Source organism: Paramormyrops kingsleyae, chromosome 21, assembly GCF_048594095.1.
Source record: "Paramormyrops kingsleyae isolate MSU_618 chromosome 21, PKINGS_0.4, whole genome shotgun sequence".
Lineage (NCBI taxonomy): Eukaryota > Metazoa > Chordata > Actinopteri > Osteoglossiformes > Mormyridae > Paramormyrops > Paramormyrops kingsleyae.
In genome coordinates this window covers 7,312,428-7,335,044 of record NC_132817.1, presented here as the reverse complement: position 1 = coordinate 7,335,044, position 22,617 = coordinate 7,312,428, and the positions used below count along the sequence as shown (strand labels likewise).

Below are 22,617 nucleotides of genomic sequence, written 5' to 3'. Positions count from 1 at the left end.
TAAATGCTCTTTTCCCTTTCTTGTAACTACATGCTGGGTATGGGATATTTTCTACCCCATTCGTCTCACTCTTCACCAGATGTGAGTTCATTTCAGGGGATATTGTGCCAGCTAACGGCCAGGAAAATTAAATATACTTTTTTCAATTCAAAGAAATGCTAACACGCACCAAAATGGTGTACACTTTCCATGCTGTTCTGGTCAAAGTTTTTGCGTCCGAAAAGTGCTTATGCAGATCTCAACACAAATGAGTCATGAACTTTTGAGCAAGGATTGTAGCTAATCTGTACAGAGGGATTTTGACGGCACTTAAAAACATTTACAACTCTCAAGCCTTTGTGGAAAAAATACTCTAGACATTGCTATTGCCTCAGCAAATTGTTTCCTTCCAAATAAATCACACTAAGTAGTACGTGTTTGGATTGTGTAACCATGTACTTTAATATTGCTGAATAAAGGAAGTGGGACGCACGAAATAGCTTCACAAACACAATCTATGAGTAATCTATATAAAAGTAAAAGCAGCGTCCAGAAAAGCACCAAAAGTTTGCGTTTATACTCATAATAAACACAATATCAAAAAGTGAATTTTGTTACTAAATTCACAGTACTAAAAATATTACAGTGCACGTAGTCACAGAACCCAATTTAAACCCCTTTTCAGGGATTCCAATCTGGCACCAAAATGTGGAAGAGGAGTTATGCAATTTCGACATTTGCACTTGAATACACACCTCGAGGCAATGTAAATGTAACCCATTACAGAGAGTTTTTTTTTTGTTTTGAGGGCGGTGCTTTCCCTGTAGTAATTCTTCTTATAAGAAAAACAGGCAATGTGCATTAAATTCTGTTTGTCTCCCCAGAGAAATATTCAGTAGACCTTGTACAACGCGCAGCCAAATACCCTTTATATTTTATCAAAAGATCCACTAAACACGCATTTTTTCATATTCCATTGAAAACATCAGTGTGTCAGAGCCGCCCACAAGAAAAATACCTTCATGCGGACACCCACACCAACTATTAACAGTTACTCAGCTCTCTCGGAGTTTATGAAAAACAAATTTTGCCTTTGGACAGAAAAAATCTCCCTGACCTTGTGAGAAAGGGTTGAAACTTTTGTTTTCATTAAAAGAACTGCCATTATTTTACACTGACAACACCTCGGAGTCTTGCGCCATGCCAAAAACACAAGAACATTTAGCCAAGAATATATAATTAAAAAACTATTATATACGAAGATCGATGAAAATATCCATTAAAGTTTTAGTTCATTATTCCACAAGGGGGCAGCATTCACCTTCTAAGTAGTTGGAGCAAATTTCTACCTTTTGTAGAAATTGTAGCAAATACCTACCGTTTGTTTTATCTGTGACAAGTTTCTGTATTATTTACAAATTGATATCAGATGTTGCTTAAATATCACTTAAGTGTTTGCAAAGTTAGTTAGTTAGTTTTAATCCTTTGCTAAACTGTCTTGGTGCTGAAGCTTTTTATTGATCTGCCACTTTGGATCAGGTAACTTGCTGGTGGAATACTGTATGGTCAATATACAGAACTGGAAAGCCCCTGGAGTCTACTTTATAGAAATCGTTAGTGTCACAACCAGCGCATTAGAGAGCATAAACATGGATCAAGACAAGGAACCTGTGAGAAAAAGATCAACACCTAAGGCACAATAAATCAAAGCCTACAGGTACAAGGCAGGGAACAACCCAGGATGGGGCACCATCCCATCACAGGGCACAAGGCAGGGAACAACCCAAGATGGGGCACCAACCCATCACAGGGCACAAGGCAGGGAACAACCCAGGATGGGGCACCAACCCATCACAGGGCACAAGGCAGGGAACAACCCAGGATGGGGCGCCAACCCATCACAGGGCACAAGGCAGGGGACAACCCAGGATGGGGCACCAACCCATCACAGGGCACAAGGCAGGAACAACCCAGGATGGGGCGCCAACCCATCACAGGGCACACAGACACACAATTTGAGAACTTGAGTTAATCTCAGCATGTTTTTACATTGTGGGGGGAAACCGTAGTACCCGGAGGAAACCCCATGATGACACAGGGCGAACATACAAACTCCACGCACATGGGATCCCAGCAGAGACTCAAACCCAGGTCCCATGAGGTGTGAGGCAAGTTATAATTTTTTTTTTGCTTATTATTGCTATTTCTGGTGCGTGAGCATCGTTCAAGGTCACATTTATGAGTTACAATTTGTTTACTTCATCATTCAGCAACAAAAACAGATTGCGCTCAATGAACGGCAATCAGTTAGCATGTTCATGCGTGACATTGGTCACATCTTATACGTAACTGAACTCATAGATTGGCAGAAGACACTAAGTTTAACCACATGGCAGTTGTAGACCGCAAGAAACTTAAGTATTAATACTGATTTTCACATTATAACAGAAGTATCTCTGTAAGGTTCGCTCGGAGTGGGACAACAAATGGGGCAAATTGACACGGGGGTGGGATGAAGGATTTATTGTTTTATTTTCTAACAATGTGAGTGGGGGGGGGGGGGGTTAAAAATAAAAGGCTGCAAATGATGCAAAAAAAAATGGAAACAAATATTGGATCCACAGTATAGCTGAGGGCTACAACAGCAAGATCTGGACACGTTCACTTGAGGTGAGAGTGAACAACTGAAGAAAGGAGCGACAAGAAAGCAAACTGTGGGATCACCAGCTGGCTTTGCCCTGTCCCAGGACATCCACACTTCTTCCCTCCATCTCTAATAGCTAGAAATATTTCAGAGAATGAAGGGACGTTCACTGCTTCTTGTATGTGTAATAGTTTCCTTTGGACCTGATCCTATTATAATTTTTTTTGGGTGGATTTCCCTATGACAACCAAATTGCCACTGGTCATACCCCAAGTTGTTAAAGGTTCTTGTCAAGCCAGGCAATGTAGTTTTGCATGCTCTGTATGCCGACGGAGAAGTACGTGGGCCAGAATGCAAAGGAGATGCAGCCATGGAAGCCACCCTCATAGTGGTCGTGGGTCACCGTCACCCCTGCCTCCTGAAGCCGCTGCCCATACATTAAACCATCATCCCGAAGCACATCATGCTCGCAGGTCAGGATGTAAGCTTGTGGCACCTGCACTAGAACATCACGCTCAGCCAACAGTGGGGAAGCACGGGGGTCCAACAGTCCTGGCACCTCCTCCAGGATCCGTGGTGTACCTCTTGGCTGGACCACAGGCTTGTACTGCTTCTGTACAGAGGGTGGGAGCAGTCTGACCCAGTCTACCTTTGCCCGGGCTGATGCCACCTGGTTCTGGTCCTGGGCAGTGTGGTTGTTGAGCAGCAAGGCGTGCAGATGCTCAGGGTCTGCAGCCAGATACTCCAGCCAGAATTGGATCATGACTGTGCGGTATAGGATCGGCACATTCTGGCTCTCTTGGTATGAGGGTGTGTTAAAATCCAAGGCTTGTAGTACTGGGTAGATCAGGGCCTGGACCTTGAATTTGATGGCAATGCTGTCATCGATGGCAACCTAAAACTCAGATATAAGAAACTGCCTATAAGACACCCTTCCCTCCAGAAATTTTCTTCTTCAGCAAAAAATAATGATTACCATTGATGCACAGCTACAGCCCATCGAATCCTTGTGGCTCATTGGAAATGGAGACACTGAACAGCAAAGCTGTGGAATTGTGTTGTGTGGATCCTACCTGCTGAGCCACAGCAGCTGCCAGGTTACCCCCCGCGCTGTCGCCCGACACGGCGACTCGGTCTGGGTCCACCGAGTACTGGGCCAGCACCTCAGGCTGTAGGAAGTGTCTGGAGGCCTGGAGGACGTCGTCGTACTGCACAGGGAAGTGGACATCAGGGGCCAGGCGGTACCTGGGGTGCAAGGCACAAAGGAGAGCCGCTGAGTGGCACCGTCGGAGACTTGGGTGACTCAGAAAATGACCTGAAGGTGGTGAACTTACTCAACCGACACAACGACTGCATCGAGGTCCTTCGCCAGCTTCCTGCAGAGACAGTCATAGGACCCTGATCCTGTTAAACATGGATAATCTCATTTTTTTCCAGGTTTTATACTCTGTCCCCAGTCAAAACTTTGATCTAAGCATGGCTGTTACACAAAAATATAAGGCTTTCTTGTGCAACTTTGAGTGCACAGTGATTCAGGCAGAAAAGTTGCAGTTTAACATCAAACATTTCAGGTCCAGAGAATACAAATCCAGACCAAGATTATGTTTCAACCAACCAGTTGAGTATAAAGAGTCACAGTCACAGAGTAACTCAACTGGTTGGTTGAGACAAAATCTTAGTTCGGATTTGTACTCTATGGACCTGAAATCTCCACCTCTGTTCTGCATACAGCTCCAGCTGGCTTGTAGTTCGCTTGTGATTCGTACCAACAACTCCAATCTCCAAATTCAGTTTCTCGTTTGCTCCAAGACACTCACTAGCACTTCCGAGGGCCCAGCCACCTCCGTGGATGTAGACCACACCTCTCTTCAGCTCTCCCGCCTCCCTCAGGGTTGACTGGAACACACGGACCTCCACCCCAGCAAAGGCGGTGTCACTGACCCTTAAGTTCTCACTCGACTCGGACCCCAGCAACCCGAAGCTGCTCGCCACAAGGTTGAGCACATCGGTGTGGTGTGTGAGGCCTAGGGTGTGAGCCACAGTTCCCTAAGGGAGAGAGATGGGGTTTGGGAAGGTGGAATGGAGCTACAGGTCACTAGCCTAACCAAACCTGTAATGGAGCTACAGGTCACTAGCCTAACCAAACCTGTAATGGAGCTACCGGTCACTAGCCTAACCAAACCTGTAATGGAGCTACAGGTCACTAGCCTAACCAAACCTGGAATGGAGCTACTGGTCACTAGCCTAACCAAACCTGGAATGGAGCTTCAGGTCACTAGCCTAAACAAACCTGTAATGGAGCTACAGGTCACTAGCCTAACCAAACCTGTAATGGAGCTACCGGTCACTAGCCTAACCAAACCTGTAATGGAGCTACAGGTCACTAGCCTAACCAAACCTGGAATGGAGCTACTGGTCACTAGCCTAACCAAACCTGGAATGGAGCTTCAGGTCACTAGCCTAAACAAACCTGTAATGGAGCTACAGGTCACTAGCCTAACCAAACCTGGAATGGAGCTTCAGGTCACTAGCCTAAACAAACCTGTAATGGAGCTACAGGTCACTAGCCTAACCAAACCTGGAATGGAGCTACAGGTCACTAGCCTAACCAAACCTGTAATGGAGCTTCAGGTCACTAGCCTAAACAAACCTGTAATGGAGCTACAGGTCACTAGCCTAAACAAACCTGTAATGGAGCTACAGGTCACTAGCCTAACCAAACCTGTAATGGAGCTACAGATCACTAGCCTAACCAAACCTGTAATGGAGATACAGGTCACTAACCTATCCCAAACTGTAATTGAGTTACTGGTCACTAGCCTAACCCAACCTGTAATGGAGTTACTGGTCACTAGCCTAACCCAACCTGTAATGGAGTTACTGGTCACTAGCCTAACTCAATCCAATGAGCAGTAATAATAAGAACATTGATCCCAAAATGGTTATAATGAAGACTTTGCGGTGTTGTTTTGCAATATTGCCCTTCCATTTTTTTGCCATGTTCATTTCAACATAACAGTGGTAGACAGTGAAATCAGACTGAAGTTCAAAGAGGAAAAACAAGTTCATTCTTTGTTCCATTTGGGCAACATCCCACATGCCACTTTTTCAGGCTCCATGGCAGGGCTGTAGTACTCGAGTCCGGTCTTGAGACCGTTTTTTTATGGTCTCGGACTTGTCTCGGACTCGCTGGTATTCGGACTCGGACTTGTCTCGGTCTCGGCCACTGGTCTTGCCAAATATGGCTTTTGGTCTCGACCGAGTCCAGGTGTCTTTATTATGTTCCCAGTAAGCACACATTTTAAACTTTTTTTCATTTTAATTTTTTCATTTCACCCGCCCGAATTTAATTAAAATATTATTTTTCGTCACGTCATCTGCCCGAACGACCCATCACTACCAATAACCAATCACAAAAACAAAAAAACAAAACAAAAAAAGTAATAACCAATCACACACTAGATTATATTTGCGCGGCACGCTCTGCATCTGCGTGCCCTGCTAACGTTAATTTCCATTGATTCACACACACTCTAACAAACGAAAATGTCCGCCAATTCTGCCATTATCAAGTTTGCTTATAGAAATCACCAGGAATTTATCAGCGCTGCATTTAAAAAGCAACACAGGGCAGACTGCAAATTCTGCAAAGCAACAATTTCGGAAACCTGTGGGACAACGTCAAACTTCGTCAGACACCTGCAGAGGAATCATACATCGCGGTAAGTTAACTGCAGAGCTGGAGTTGCTAAGCCTTGACTATGTGTTAATGTTAACATTAGCTAACATAGCAGAAGATAAAGGTAATGTTCTTGGACATAAATTTATTACCCCCTCTGTAATACTGGTCACTTCTTTTCTACACTACTGTACATCTGCAGTGAAGCTATATTGTAATTTAGTTGCTTAAATGCTCAGTACTAGTACCTAGCATTGGTAATAGTAGTGGGTTGGTGTTTGTATATCAGTTCTAACACTGCTATTATGAGGTATCACCATATGTCATCATTCTGTTTTCTTTAGATTAATAGATTATATGATATAAAGGGGAATGTCTATACTTAAAAATCATGGGTGTTGTGACACTGTTTTTGCTTTTAGATCAACAAATAATAACCCAAAATGATTGTTTTGATGATATCATGCATAAGACTTTTTTTTTCCTGTCCTGGACTCGGTCTTGACTCGGACTCAAACTTTTTTGGACTCGGTCTTGTCTTGGACTCGAACCTCTTTGGACTCGGTCTTGACTTGGACTCGACTAGTCCTGGTCTTGGACTTGTCTTGGACTCGACAAAGGTGGTCTTGACTACAGCCCTACTCCATGGTCACTTACAGCCCCACAGGGTCTATGGAAATACTTTCAGGTTCGCATTTACAAATTGTCACTGCTTTACACCACTACCAATACTATGTCCTGAGTAGAGGTGGACAGTAACGAAGTACATTTGTTGTTTGTTGAGTGTCTGACCTTTTCTTGAGAATATTTATTTTGGAAACGTGATTTTTACTCCATTACATTTGAAAGACAAATATTGTGCTTTTGACTCCACTACATTTCTATAAAAAAATCTTGTTACTCATTACTTTGAAGCATAGCTTTGAAGTTGGCAGGCAACTTTTCTAAAATGCGACAGGCCATATTGCGTTGGTCACTGGAGAAAAACCAATCGCAGTAGAGTACTCCAACGCTGCCAGTCGAGTTACTGTTGGGAAGTTATGAAGCTACAGCCATGTGTCTGGGTTGGTTATTTCATTTATGTTTTATTTCATGATGAAGTTGCATCTGCAGCAATTTCACTGTATGCCAAATGCACATATGTACATGAAATGCACACAGACACACACTCACACACACACACAACTACAGCTCAGAACACTACCACGGAGTTTTGTGGGGATTGGGTACAGAAGGTGTTAAAAAAAAACGAAAACGACAATGGCTTGTCCTTTTGCTGGTTCAGTTGTGTTTCTGCAGTCATTGTACCATACTCCATAGTTTTTTATTCTACAGGTTCTACAAGCAAAAGTCATTAGGCGCTGTAAATGCATTGTGGCAATAATACGTTGACTTTAAAAAGAACATGTTCTTTTGAATACTTAAGTATTTAAAAAATCTAGTACTCCAGTAGTAAAGCTGAAGTAAAAATTTGACTGAACAACTTTCCACTTGTACTGGTGGAATATTTGACCAGGAGTATTTATACTTATCAGTAGTTATACTCAAACAATGGAGTTGTGGACTTTCTACACCTCTAATCACGAGCAAGAGAGCGAATATGAAATGTGTTTTTTAACTAAATATACCTTCCTATGCACAGTAAAAGCAAAGACAATTCCCCGGTGTTAGAATAAAACAAGGAACGGCCCAGGGAAGCGGCATGGGTATGTGAGAAGGGAATTGAAACAACCAGACAAAGTTCAAAGAAAACTGACCTGGATTACATCAGAAAGGTATAAGATAAGAAACTTTACCACTCCGGAGGACCATGCCTGTGCTAATATATTGACTTCCAGTCCTAATCTGTAGTGCTACATCAGAAAAGAGGATTGCAATTTATGCCAATTGAACAGAGGACTGACAGTGAACTGAATAGTCTTTTCTTTATCTCGGCACGTAATATATTTAATCACAAATTATTCCTCAGTGACGCTCTCTGTTACTGAACTTCTTAAACTGCCAGCAGTGCATTCTAGCTGTTACCGATGAAAAGCACTTGGTAGAGTATACAGTATAGAGTATAGAGTATATAGTATAGAGTATAGCACACATATATTAAAATGCCATTGATTCCATATCAGACAAAAAGGTTGAAGCAACGTTGATCTTCAATCTTTCACTTCATATCAACATTGAATCACGGTTTTGCCATCATCAGTTTTTCAATATTGAAAATCTGACCAAAAATCAATTCAGTTTCAACAGTGATAATTGAACATTGACCATTTAACTAGAATTCAACGTTGAAACAATGACATGGTGCTATCTGGGTAATCAGATACGCTCTTGTCAGAGTCCGCCGAGAGCAAATAATGATTTCAGTTGTTTTACTGTAAAAGTACACATCAACTAGACATTTATAGTGTATACACTATACAATCTAGTTAAGAATCACAAAAATATGAAAGGTACATAATATCATACAGTATATCTACTGCATGTATAGATGCATATATTTACCATTTGCATGAAACCTCGAAATGTCCCAGCAAGAATCATGAGTTTCCACGGTTCTGAGACTGTACTGGGAAGCGGTATGTAAATGAAATAAGCGAAGGCAATCGTCAGTATAAGCGTGACAGCGAAAAGCCGCTTCATTGTCTTCTGCACAGGACCGCCAAACACTTCTGATGGACTTTGAATCATACCCCCCGAAAGGTATTTCTAGGTCTTTGACACGCGGACATATGGGAGATGGAGTTTTCCTTTGCAGCGTTAGTCACGCCTTTTTTGATAGTTAGTTTTCTCTCTAGGTCTCTGAATTAAGACACCATGCAGTTGCTCTAGTGATGTGGGTGAGTGAAACATCAGCTTTATTATGCCTCATATATAATTTTTTTTATTTATAATTTTTTTTAAAGCAAAATATTTATACAGGCCCACATTGAAACTGATGAAATTGATCAACCGTATTTAGTCATAGTCGAATTGTCAAATCGGATATCTTTTTGACTGAACATTTGGCGCTTTTGTGCACAACATTTGTAACGAAACCACCCTTGTCACAGTTATGTGACGGAAACTTTAAAAGAATCCTTCTCCAAACTATCTTTGACCTTTATGACTTGCATGATGGCGTTACTTAAAATGTCGGTTTTACATTTTACTCATTTGCCACTAGATGTCACTGTTGACCATCGAAAGAAAATATTAGGCCTACTCAAATATTAATTGTGTAATTGTCAATAATAGAATTATTATGTAATTGTACTCCTTCGGTAATCACATTTTAAAAATATTAATTTATTGTTTTAAATTAAATTACCTGCTGTGAATTCTGCTGTGTAGTCATTTTCCTTCAAATGCTTAGAACATGCAAACACCATACGCACAGAGCAGAGAATTTTAACTCCCAGTCCTGCAGTTGTGAAGTTTCACCTTCAACAATAAATGAATATGAATAAAGAGCGTAGCAGTTTGCATGTATGCCAATATGTCAGGGCATCATATAAAATCAGGTCACACTAGCTAGACCTTGTTTACTTAACATGTACCGTGCCTTTAAGAATACCGGTAACATTTCACTTGAGGGGGCACAAGTAAGTTAGTAACTCAGTTACTACGGAAGTACAAGCCATGAACCCATGGGTGTAAATTATTGGCGAATGGGGGGTTGGGGATTGTAATCAGCCGACCCCCCCCACCCAAATAATCATATTGTCATGATGAATGGGTGGGGACCTGTACCCACCCCACCCCACCACCCCTTTCCTCAATCGAAGTTACACCTTCATATGAACAAATATAGTAACTTCCTGAAATATGTGAACCTTTATGACTAATTAATGATGAACAAGCATTTGATTAGTACGTGATTAGCGCTTAGTTTCTGGTTAATTAATAAAGTATGAGTGTACTATTACACCTCAAGTAAAGTGTTACCAAATGATCCTACATTTCCAGAGCTGTGTGATTATTTGCAGTAGGGTAATTGACCTTGGTTTCCTCCGAACCCAGCTGTCTGTGGTTTCTGGCAAACATAAACTCAAGCTCGGGTCGGCTTCTCGCTGCTGAATAGCCAGTATTCTGCATCAAAAAGATATTCTAATCCGTGACGATGAGGTGGGAAAATATGGTGGTTATCACTATATCTGCTTTAAAATGCTACTGATTGTCGCTGATAGTGTACATGCGTCCTACTGATGGCTGAATCGAGCCACAGTGTTTATGCACTCTGACAGCAACTCTGGTGCTAAACGCAACATTGATTCGAAACACATGGCAACTCTGCTCAGAAGGGTGAAGCCGTGTCGGGTAATCCCAGGCTGACTTTGCTGCTTTCGGGGGCCAGAAACGTAGATAAACCTGCTTCTGCAGACAGACAGCAGCGGTCTAACAGTATCTGATACATGCCCAAGAAAAACTTAATACCTTTATTTGAAAAACAGTACAATTAAAATTAAGGGCCAATATATTTAATAGATTTATATGTATAGTTTTTGCATAGTTGTACCATTTGCAATGATTTGCATGTGTGTGTTTGTGGGATGGGGGGGTGGAGGCATGTATTTGCCACATTGTGGGGACTTCTTGTGGTTGGAGTTAGATGTGCACAATGTCAGATATGGCTTCATGAGGCCTGATTTACAAATTACCTCTTATATGGCTTCATGAGGCCTGATTTACAAATTACCTCTTATATGGCTTCATGAGGCCTGATTTACAAATTACCTCTTATATGGCTTCATGAGGCCTGATTTACAAATTACCTCTTATATGGCTTCATGAGGCCTGATTTACAAATTACCTCTTATATGGCTTCATGAGGCCTGATTTACAAATTACCTCTTATATGGCTTCATGAGGCCTGATTTACAAATTACCTCTTATATGGCTTCATGAGGCCTGATTTACAAATTACCTCTTATATGCAGCACTGAGGCTTTGAATCACACCTCTGATTTGTGTGTGCAGTTTCGCAGGGTTTTCCTCCTACTTTGGTTTCCTTTCAGACCCCAGAGACATGTAGTTCTGCAGACTTGCTCCTTTAAACTCTCCATATCATTTGCATGCACGTATGTGCCCTGCGATGGACTGATGTCACGATTAGTTGATTAATTTTCCACAAGGGGGTGCTATTGTGCTAGAATTGCAATTCTACAGCGGTCTAATGCAATTCTAATTAAAGGTTAATGGAACAAGGCAGAGTTCCCCATTTCTGCTGCTGGAGGGCCTGGGCTTTGAATGGGGAAATCTGCAAACCGTGTTGGGTTCTGGCCCTCCAGCACTGGAATTGGGTAACTTTGCAATAGCATTTTCGAGATCGTGGTACCTTTACACAGCTAAGATACACTTATAAAATTCATCAGTATTGTTAATTAATGAAGTCAGTTAAGTTTATAAAAACACTTTAAAAAATCATAATGGAATATAATTTATCTGGACAAAATGATGATGATTTTATTAAGTGAACCATAAGACCGATTAGACTTCCTGTGGTTTTCATGAAGTAAATTTGGGACTTTAGTGTAGCCACACTTTTTTCTCCTGTTTTATTTTTCAGCACAGTGTGTTTACGTGCTGTAGCAGAGAACTGGGGAATTTCAGTATGTTCATGTTGATTCTGACAATATATCCCCTTTCCAGAAATCCTAGCTTATATAATCCCAAACAAAGCCTTCCAATCAGCTTTTGGGTATCTGTAGTGAGGCACATGTCCTCTCTTAGTAGCCCTGTTTGTCAGTGATTTATTTAGAACAATACACCAATTATTCTTCCTTTTCCAGTGATTCCATTATACACAATAGACTCTAACTTAAACCAACACTTCAGTTGTAAGTTCCTATTGTTCCTGAACTGTTTTACCCTTTTAATGCAATCGGTGTTATAAGACACAGATTTTGACCATGGCGCGTGTTGAACAGAACCTTACTGTGCGCCTTTTCCGGCTTGGTACGCCACTCCATGGGTTAAATGGGCATTTCCACCATTTCAATGCCAAGAAAATACAATAGTCAGTTCTCATCTGTTATGGTCGTTGGAGAATTTCTCCCAAGCAGAAACAGAGTGCTTAACTATGGCATCAAATCCAGATGAAAAGTCTGGATCACAAGTCATCAGCCAATGCAGTGCTCTTTGCTATCCTGTTTTTTTGGGTAGAAATGTATTTGTTTTATTATATATTGGCTGCTCTCCCCAGAAGCTGGAAATGACAGCATTACTAACCCTGATTCAGTAATTAACTAACTTGGTAACTATCTCCTGTTGATCTTGACACTGGATAATTGGGTTGGAATTAAGATCCGATTAGTTTAAATATGGGGTGGTGCAGTGGTCAGTGGTGCAGTGGTCAGTGGTGCAGTGGTTAGCACTGTTGCCTTACGCCTCTGAGACCAGGGTTCCATGCCTGTGTCATCGTGGGGACACCCCCCCACTACCCTGAATAGGACAAGAAGATACGGAAAATATTGACGTCAGTCTTGCACCTAATGATAAGCTAGTTTAACAATAAGGGGTAACAACCACGACACCCTAAATTCCAACGGTGGGGGTCTCACACATTTCCTTGCTATGAAAAATGACCCCTCCCTCCCAAAGGTCTTACTCAATTTGTCTCTTTGAACCACCCGCGGGACAGACTTCACACGAGAGCAATCGCAACAATCTCCCACTACTCCGTAATCAGTATGTTTGTGTTTTGCTTGCATATTTGTCTTCCTCTGACACCCTTGGTGTGTGGTTAAGACAACCAGCCTCCCAACTGCTATCATCTGTTTGTAAATAAACTCAGTGTGAGTGATTCAATGAACGCTTTTCCCATCTTCTCCTGGAAAACACTGACATAACACGCTCACAATTCCATGCATACACACTGCACAGATTACAGACCACAATGCATTTTGAAGGGCCCAAGTAATTTGCATGATATTTAATTGTGTAGGGAATCTTTTTCATGGCAATCCAGGTTTTTTGACTCTAGAATTTGATAGTTTTAAATTATCGATTTTGTTTTTTTTTTAATATATAACTTTTTAATTTAATGACAATTTTATGGATCACATCAGTGAATATTTCACTGGGGTGACAGCAGCTCATCCTGGACTCCCTTAGCCACCATGCCCCCTGCTGGAGAGTGAGCACTCGCGTTATGAAGGTGGAAGGTTTGGCTCACGTCACATCAGGGTCACCGAGTGTCCTCTGAGTAGCAGGCATTTCCTGAAACGTGGAACCCCAGGGATTGAGAAAATGACCTGCCGACGCATTCCTTAATGGCGACCGTGTCGCCTGTGATGTATGTGTTCGCTTCCAGATGGCGGTCATGGCTGATTCTCTAAATTTAGCCATGTACCCCCCCCCCCTCCCACACTTTCCCCATGCATGTGTGCTATCTCTAATCTAAGATCTGCATTGAGCTGTGCTGGTGTTTTCATGCGCATGTTGGGAATGCATCAGTCGGCGTTTGTCAGTGACTCAGTGGCCCATTAGTCTTAGACCAGAGCCCTGAGCGTACAGAGAGTCAGTGAGGTCACCAGCGAGGTCACCAGCGAGGTCACCAGTGCCACATAGATAATAATAGCAAAGCACTTATGACATCATCCAGGCCATGGCCAGTAGATGTTCTCCCCCACGGGGACCACAGTTGTGGCTCAGGTCATCCATCCATTTCATCTTGGCTGGTGGTCACACAGCATTCCACGTGCCAGGACAGGAAGACTCAGGTTCCGATCCCCAACCGCTGGCACCTTTGACCCCCATCGTTCCTCAGGTGTTTAGAGCTATGAGGGGGGAATAATAACCGTGACCCTCCCCCCACCGGACCTCCCAGCATTTCAGAGAGGAGCTTAGCCTGTGCACGGCCATTTGGGTAAGTATGGGGGACATTAACCCCCAGCATCTCTCTGGCTGCCCCTGGAGGATAATCAGATCCTAAAACCAGTTACAGCGTTTCTAATTACTTATGAAGGAACAATGAACGGAAATAAGAGGCAAAGAAATAATGAATGGAAATTGGGATAAAGGAGAAGATTGTGCATGAGCAATGAAGTGTAAAAGGAACTGGGAAATAATGACCGGAAATGAGGACTAGGGAAATACAGAATGGAAGTAAGGAACTGGGAAATAAAGAATGGAAATAGCCAACTGGGAAATAAAGACTGGAAATTGTCTTTGACCTTTCAATCTTCCTTTCCGAGAATCTGAATGTTTGTTGGACCTGCTTTTGTTATGATGAGCAATCTAATAAAAATCAGCAATAATTCCCCTCATTCATGGTGATTAATGGTGATTCATGGTGATTGATAATATAAACAAACAAAAATATAAGCAACAGGGCAGAATGCACGTGAAATATTCTCAGGGAGGGTCTGTAATGATGCTTTGGGTTGCTCTCCATCAGAAAAAGTGTTTTGTGGTGGAGTTTGCTTCTGTGCCAACCCCCCCCCCCCCCCCGGGCCCTTAGGGTTTCACTCTTGGATTTCGCCCCTTTCACCCACATTCTCCTCATGACCACGGGAAGGGAAACCAGGACAGGCTAAGCCCACAGAGGCTCAGGCACAGATTACGCCTTGAAAGAACCTTGAAAGAATTCAAAACGTCTCCTTGTTTTTTGATATCCTTAGGGAATGATATTGCCCACCTGCACAGATACATGCCCTGCAGCACATGCCCACACGCAGACACGGGCACATCCCGGGTCATTTTCTGTAGTGGTCTGTCTACAGATATACAGCAAGTTAACGTGCTCAGCTCGTCAAAGAAAGTAACCAGCTGAGTCTTAGCCTTGTGCTGTGCTGCTCACGCACCTCTTCATCTAGTGGAGGGCTCATAGGGCCCAGCCCTTGTCTCAAACAAACACCAGGCCTGACCAAAGATCAATATCTCTGCTTTTGGCCGAGCGAAGCGCCTGGAATTCAAAAAGAGATCTGAGGCTTTTGGACTAAAGCTCGTCCGTGGAATAAGATCCAGCGAGGAAAAATTCCCTGGGTCTACAGACGGTGGTGTCAGTGAAGGATTCCTGCTGGCTGGCAGCCCGTAAGATCTGCGAGACGGCTCCGTCTGCCATGTGACATCGGCTTCTGAGGCCTGCCGGACTCCCTGACGGTGGCGATATTGGTAATTAGCGAGACGGCGGGAGCGTGTGACTCGGGCAGCCTCTCATGTCACCGTGGAACATCTGCCCATGAGATTTTCTGGTTATGCAGCCAAAAGAGTCCAGGATGACAACCAAGCATCTTTGTCTAGTTATGGAATTTAAGACTCTGGTATTTTAGTTTGGGGTCCAACTACTCACAGGAGATTCAGACTGACTTATTCTGAAGAGTGATGTTTCCTTATCGATCCACTGCAGACCGCCTTCTCCGCAGTGTCGGCGTGAGACTGATCGATTGTTGCCTGCCTTGGCCTTTGACCTCTGACCTGCTCTGACCTGCAAATGCCCCTTTTACCCAGGAGGCCGTAGTTAGTGGAGAGAGCAGTGGATGGTGAGAGACAGTCCTGCTGGACGTGTGACTGGGCCGTCTCATCGGAACAGAACCCCGCAGACACAACAAGGACGTCCCCCCCCTGCATGTTACAGAAATGGAACGTGCCGCCGGTGTATCCAGAGAGCACCGTAACAGCAGAGCCCAACTGACCTCAGCGTTTTCTGGGTTTTGGTGCGACTGGCAGGTGAGAGTGTCCCCCTTTTCCCTGTCTTGCCATAACGCAGATTGTTTTAATGCGATGTGTAGACAGCCCATAGTGGGGGGGGGGCGGGGGTGGGGGGTAGCTGGGAGGATATAGTTTAACTAGCGGTTAAATATTTTTAACTTAAGCTGAACCATTACAGATAGCCATTACTCTGCAATTTTTTTCCGTTGTTCAGGTATAATTAGAGACAGTGAGAATCAGCTTCCGACCCAAATTTCAGCGTTTCACCTCCCCGAATATGTAGGGGAGCCGTCACTGAAAAAGAAGTTTTTTTTCGTGGCAAAAAAACGCTGAAGTGGTTAGGATAGTTGGCATTTATTTTTTGGGCCTGAGCACTGGGAACTAGAGGAGGAGCCCGAAATTTTGCACCCCACCCCCACCCCCACCCAATAAACTTCATAGTTTTACATATTCAAGGGCCCTATGAAGTGTTGGGCCCCCTGAATCTGCCAGGGTGTCTGTGCCCCTACTGCACCCCCGACTGGGCCATGCCAAAGCAGTGGGCAAGATGGTGCCTAAGCCTGTCGTGCACTAGCGCCCCCTATCTCCCAGTGAAAGTACTCCTCCTGGGGGTCCCCTCAGCGTTGGCCAATTCGCGACCTCAGTGTTCTGGGAAAAATTAAGCTGCAGGGCAAGATGTGGCTTGACAGGAGCAGCTGGTGTGGGGAAAAAAGAGAAAATATTCAAGCATTTTTGGCAGCCAGTGGTATTTATTCACCTGGCGGTCACAGTTCCGTGTTAGAGCCCCGCGCCTTGAGAGAACATGTGTGATGCGTGTTGGGCTCTGTACACGCTCATGGATGTTAAGGCACCACTCAAATTAATCCTGACGTCCCGACAGTCTTTTGGAAGCCATGTCAGGATTTCGACTTCACGTTCCCCGCAATTAATTGACCTTTTCAAGCGGCGGGAGCACCCATGCTGTATAAGCTTAGCGTGCTGGCTAATTTAATCGCGATCCCTCTCATATGTACGTTATTAATTTGTCATTTGTCAGCCCCTTTGAAGCTGTTTTCGTAAAAAGTCCAGAAACTGCGTTCGAGAGAGGGACATGGAAGACATCACTGGAGGAAAGCTCTTTTTAATTTCATAATCTCTTGTGATGTTTGGGAAAGAATCGTTGAGCCAATGGGAGGCAACACCCATGAGGGGGGGGGAGACGGGGGAGGGAGATCAGGGATAAATTGATTTTTGTCTCTCGATGCTACTTTCATCTGAGAACAGCTGTGTCTGGTGTGAACTAACCAGGGCTGACTGTGCCATATGGTCCACTTTTAAACGGTGCTGGCCTCGATTCCAGGCCGCTGTAATGACCTCATCGCTCTCCACATCCCTCCTCTGCCCCCCTCCCCTCATTCCCAGCAAGCCCCCTGACCCCCATACTTCCCGGACCTGCTCGTCATGAAGACATCTGAGATCTTGCTGCTGATTCTGGCACCCTCACACGCACACACACACGCACACTCTCCACTCCGGAAATAGTGATTTCAGTAATTACCGTACGCCGACATCAGCTTAGTTAAAAAAGCTGACACTCCTATAGGACGTCGTGCGTCTGTGAGCCCCGTAGCATGGCCCCAACGGTTTCAGAGCAGAGATCTCCAAGCCGTGTGTTTAAATTGAGTTGGGGTCCTGATAGCGGGCTGGCCTTGGGCCCACTCCTATCCCAGAGAGTTCGTTTCCATGGAGCCCAGATTCTGCCGTCACCACTGGGGAGGGAGAAATGAATGACACGTGGATTTGAAAAACGATGGAGGTGGCAGCGACAGGAGAGCCTTTATCCCCCGCCCCTCCAGCCCCCCTATCCCTGTTGCGAGGTGAATGATTGTGTTTGTCAAATGTATGATGTCGTCGTGCCCCATTGTGAGTCTTCAAAAGACCCGTGTGGAGCTCGGTGGGACTTAAAAGCTGCCCGATGAGTTACTGAATATCTCTCTTGTTTAAATGCTGACATGATACTTGACTCCGTGTGTAAACAGGGGTCCACAGCGATCCTCTCCCTCCTTTGCTGGAGCCCTCCTTAAATCAGGCCTGAAATGACTTTCCCTCCGGGTGAGCGCTGATATAAAGCGCTGTTTACGTTCACATTTTCAGGCTGATAGCCACCAACGTCAAAGTCCCACATCATGGGAATGAAAAAGACCTTTTATACAGATATATATATTTTTTACCGTCTGGTCCTGAACTATCTAACGCTGCTCCGGTCAGTATAGTAGGTGGAACACTTGTCTGGTTAAAAATTAGATGTGATTTAGTCATTCTCGGGGTTATGTTGTTGTCACGTTAGACTATTGTATGCTGGTTAAAGCTTCAGCCCTATAATAAGATAAGCGTGACCTTCCTAAAGTGACTGTGATATTTGGGAGTCACTCGGAAGAGTTTCTAATAAAAGCTACAATTGGCCTCCGGCACAGACACCTGGCTCCCTTGTTTATTTGGGTTGGGATCAGGACCCCTGCCCGTAGTGCCAATGGGTGATGTCACGGTTTGTGTTCTTTTATGCGAACAGTCATCGGCGTAGAGCTGAAAGCACCAGGAAACCTGGCTATGCAGCCCAGGTCTGGAAGCGAGCGGGCTGGAATGTCCGAAAAGTCCCCAGAGATGTTACTGACTCAGCCGACGGTACAATATAGTCACCCCCAGACGACGGGGGCGAAAACACACATAGCTAGGTGCTAATTGAAAGGCAAATTTCCAGAACTCCTTTTTTTCCCCATTTTTTGCTCTTTCAGACGAGACCGTCAATGACCTAAAGTCAGGCTTCTTCATCACATTACAGTACTGGGAACCAAAACACACACAGTCCCCATGTAATCAAACGAAGAACTTTCATTATATTTGCATAAGTCGCTAAGTTCACAGAGAATGTATCCTGTAGACTGAGTGAGTTTTGGAAATTTGCTCTTCAGTTTTATATAACAAATAATTTTTCTTCTGTGTAAATATGGGTGGGAGAGAAATGTTTTTTGTCAGTGACAGCATTGTGGGTTCAATTATGATCTCAACCATGTAAGTATATCGTTAGTAAACATACCCCGCAGTCAAGTTAGTTTCTTCCATTCTTCTGTTCTTAGGAATATTCCACTCTAACAGTGAATTTATTGCCTTTAAAAATGTGTTTCCAGCCCTTAATCTGTCTACATCCTCCCCACTGATAAGAAAGCCTGAAAATTGCTCCTGCAAACTCTTCCAAAACAATATGTTAAATAAACACAAAATAGCTGAATGGGCTCCCAAATAGGGGGGAGCATTTCTGATGCACACAGCACAGTGAAGGAACTGACCGGAAAATCTTAAGCATCTTAAGCATTGCAAACGTCTCGACCCACATGGTGCACGATTTGCAGTGTTTCTTGAATAATTCGCCCTTTTATACTCCCTGACTGAGTCGCTACGTTTCTCTTGCACACATTGGTGAGGTCTGGCCTTTTTGTTGCTATCTTTCTGTCCGACCGTGCCATCTTCATGGGACGGTCCCTTCTGTCTGACAGGTGTCCCCTCCAGAGTCATCGAGCCACCAGCAGCGGCATCCTCTGAGGCTCTCAGAGCTACCTGGAGTTCAAAGTCACCTCTGAACTGACCAACCAAGCATTTGGGTCTCCTACAGCAGAGCCGGCCGTTAAGGGCAAGTAGCTGGGTGGTTCTCTCTCCATCAGAAAGTATATCTTCTGTGCTTTGAGTGTGTGTGAATGTGTGAATGTCTGTATATATGTGTGTGTTTGTCTACACATGTATGTCTGTGGCTATATGTCTGTGTGTTTTTGTCTATATGGGTATGTATTTTTGATTATGTGTTTGTGTGTGCGTGTTGATGTCTATATACAGTGTGTCTCAGTGTGTGTATTGTCATGTTTATATACAATTTGTCTGTCTATATGAGTCTATTTATATGTGTGTGCTTCTGCATAGATGCATGTGTTTGTGTCTGTGTGCTGTGTGTATATTTGTGTCTATATACTGTGTGTGTGTTTTGTCTATATACTGTGTGTGTGTTTTGTCTATATGTGTGAGTGTTTGTGTTTATATACAGTATATCTGTGTCTGTATGTGTTTGTACGTGTGGGTGTGTGTCTATATATGTGTGCATTTGTGTCTATATATGTGTGTATTTGTGTCTATATATGTATCTGTTTATGTCCTTGGCTTATTTCTTAAGCTTTTCTTACTTCTTAAAAAAAAAAAAACAGAATAAGAAAACAAACGGTAACATGCTCCCACTTGGCGTCTCCAACTAGCCTAAAAAACGACCGTCAACGTGGATCAGAGAAACATCCCAGGGAAGGACCTGTACAGCTTGTCCCTCTCAGCGCACTGTAGTTCTGCCATTTTTCCTACACACAACAGAAAGAGGAGATCTTACATCTGCACTGACAACTACTGTAGAAGTGTTTATCTATGCCCTACACAGGGGGTGTACAGTTTTCTCTCCTTATCTTGGAGGAGGTTGGGGGGGGTCACTATGTGAAGAAACCCCCTCCTCAGCACAGATGGATGTGATGCGCTCACTTTTTCCACACTTGGTAAAGACTTATTGTGTGACAACTTGGGATCAAATGGCCCTTATATCTCTCTCCCACGCCGTCCTCCACCCCCCAACCCAGAGCTCTGACTCCTGAACTTTGCAGATTTGGACTTTCAGGGATTCTGGATGGGAGTGCACTCCTCCTTTCCTCCTTCCTCCCTTTCCAAGCTGCCGGCTCACGTTTGGCGTGACGCCTTCCAGGCCGTGCCGCTGAAGGATGCAGACAAAGAAATGTTTCACAAGAAGAAAGGCATGCTCTTCCAGATCGGATTCCGACAGCGATTTGGATCATGTTCCACTCTTTTCCAGAGAAAAAAAACATGCCCTTCGGACAGCTCCGAACTCCACCCCCCGCCCCCCCCCCCCCTGCCCCACACATGCTTCATTGTGTTTTCGAAAAACTCCAACGTCAGAAGCATCAGCAAAATCCATGGCATTTCTTTCCGGCTCCTTAAATTTTTCTCTCTTCTCCTTCTATCAAAAAGGTTCCGCTGGAGACTTATGGTTTTAAATCTTGGGAATGGCTACCCAGTATAAGGCTCCTTACAGGCTGAGGAATTATTTATTTTGATAGCAAAGGCCCCTCGTCAAGGCAGGACAGGCCTTTTGGACGTAAGTAAAGTCGTCATGTGACTCCTGGATAAATAAGCAGCATCATTAGCTGGTTCGGTGGCAGAGGATACTGGGCTGAGGTTTTTAGATGACAGGAGTTCAGTGGCGCCGGTTCTATCTATCGCTTCTGGCAGCAAAGAGCTTCGTCCAGCCCAGCCTGGGCTCGGGGCCTATGCCCTGTCATGCTGCCACTGGGGGCCGTTCATCACAGTGATGGGCCAGGTTGCTCCGACCACGGCCCTGGTGAGGGCACTCCTCCGTCTCCGTTCCTCCCTTTTCATCCCTCTCTCGTTTCCCAGCTTGCATTTTTTTGAACCCATTACCTCGTCTCTGCATCGAAGCCCCCAGACTTTTTTTGTGTCTTGTTGTACCACCACCACCACCCTCCCCGCCCCCCACCACCACCGTCAAAGTGGGGTGGGAAAGATTTTTGGGATGCGTGGTTGGCGACCGGGATGAGGGGGGGTTGATTTAAACCACCGTCGCCACGAACAGCATTCACTGTTCTCTTTGTGTCCAAGTGAGTCATGCTGTCCCACAGAGGCCAAGAACCAGGGATGGAGGTGATGTAAGGCCAGGGGTGCGATGGGGGGGGGGTAGCTGGAGAAACTCTGCCCCCTGGATGCGTTTTCTCATGTCTCCTGTGCTGGGGCACAGACCAGCAGTGCCCTAACTGTCCAATGGCATCGCTGCAAAAAACGATGCCTGTTGAATCGTAAGGAGGCATCAGACCTTCAGCTTCGGTGCTGAGCAGGAATGTTCGTGGTTGCTGATGTGGCTGGAGAAAACGTGAGTGGATCCGTCACAACCTTGGACCTGCCCCCCACCCCTACCCTGGAATGCCCGGGCCAGATTGTATTGCCATCAAGGGAACCCACATTTTCCTACATATAAATATCCTATAGGGCCGGTTTTTCCATTTAAACCTAGACACCTCATTCAGGGTGTATCCCAGCCTGGTGTTCTGTGCTGCCTCCCCCAGCAACCATAACGGGGATGATCAGATGGATGGATGGATGGATGGATGGATGGATGGATGGATGAGCTAGATCACTTTCCGCAGGAGTCTGATTTTCAGCAGTTTGAATAATTAGCTTTAGCAGCCACATGATGCCATCACCTCATTAGCGACTCCTGCTAGGAGTCAGACTGTGACCCCCCAGGCCTGTTGGGGCCCTTTTGTTAGTTATGCTGCAATATTTGCTATAATTCCACACACAGTGGCTGCCTACGTTCCCAGTGCCACATGCAGCGTTTCGGGGGGGGGGGGGGGGGTGCTTAGGCTCTTATCACACCCGGTGGTCGCCAACAGTCGCAAACCCTGTCACAGAAGAACTGCATTATGGATCCCCCCCCCCCCCCCCCCCGCCAGCCAACCATCGAGAAAGTTCAGACTGACGGCAGCCACATTCAGAACCCATAGTTTCCACTTCTTAAGCACCAGAGCCCCCGCCCCCCCAGCAAGGCGAGCCTCCCCACCACATTTTCCGCGTAATTTTATACACGTGCCGC

General features: G+C 44.6%; 1 protein-coding gene and 1 long non-coding RNA gene across 2 annotated transcripts; one reads left to right on the top strand and one right to left on the bottom strand.

The window, feature by feature from the left end:
* Nucleotides 1-2,487: 2,487 nt before the first annotated feature.
* Nucleotides 2,488-8,970, bottom strand: LOC111850470 (neutral cholesterol ester hydrolase 1-like). Its single transcript, XM_023824388.2, has 5 exons — nt 8,805-8,970; nt 4,441-4,669; nt 3,958-4,027; nt 3,697-3,868; nt 2,488-3,518 (listed from the first exon to the last, which is right to left on the bottom strand). The coding sequence occupies exons 1-5, from the start codon at nt 8,940-8,942 to the stop codon at nt 2,901-2,903; spliced, it is 1,227 nt and encodes a 408-aa protein (XP_023680156.1). The 5' UTR covers nt 8,943-8,970; the 3' UTR covers nt 2,488-2,900.
* On the top strand, nt 5,798-20,820 carry LOC111850471 (uncharacterized). Its single transcript, XR_002839806.2, has 3 exons — nt 5,798-6,345; nt 15,732-15,950; nt 19,463-20,820. It is a non-coding gene; the product is annotated as an uncharacterized lncRNA (long non-coding RNA).
* The last annotated feature ends 1,797 nt before the right edge of the window (nt 20,821-22,617 follow it).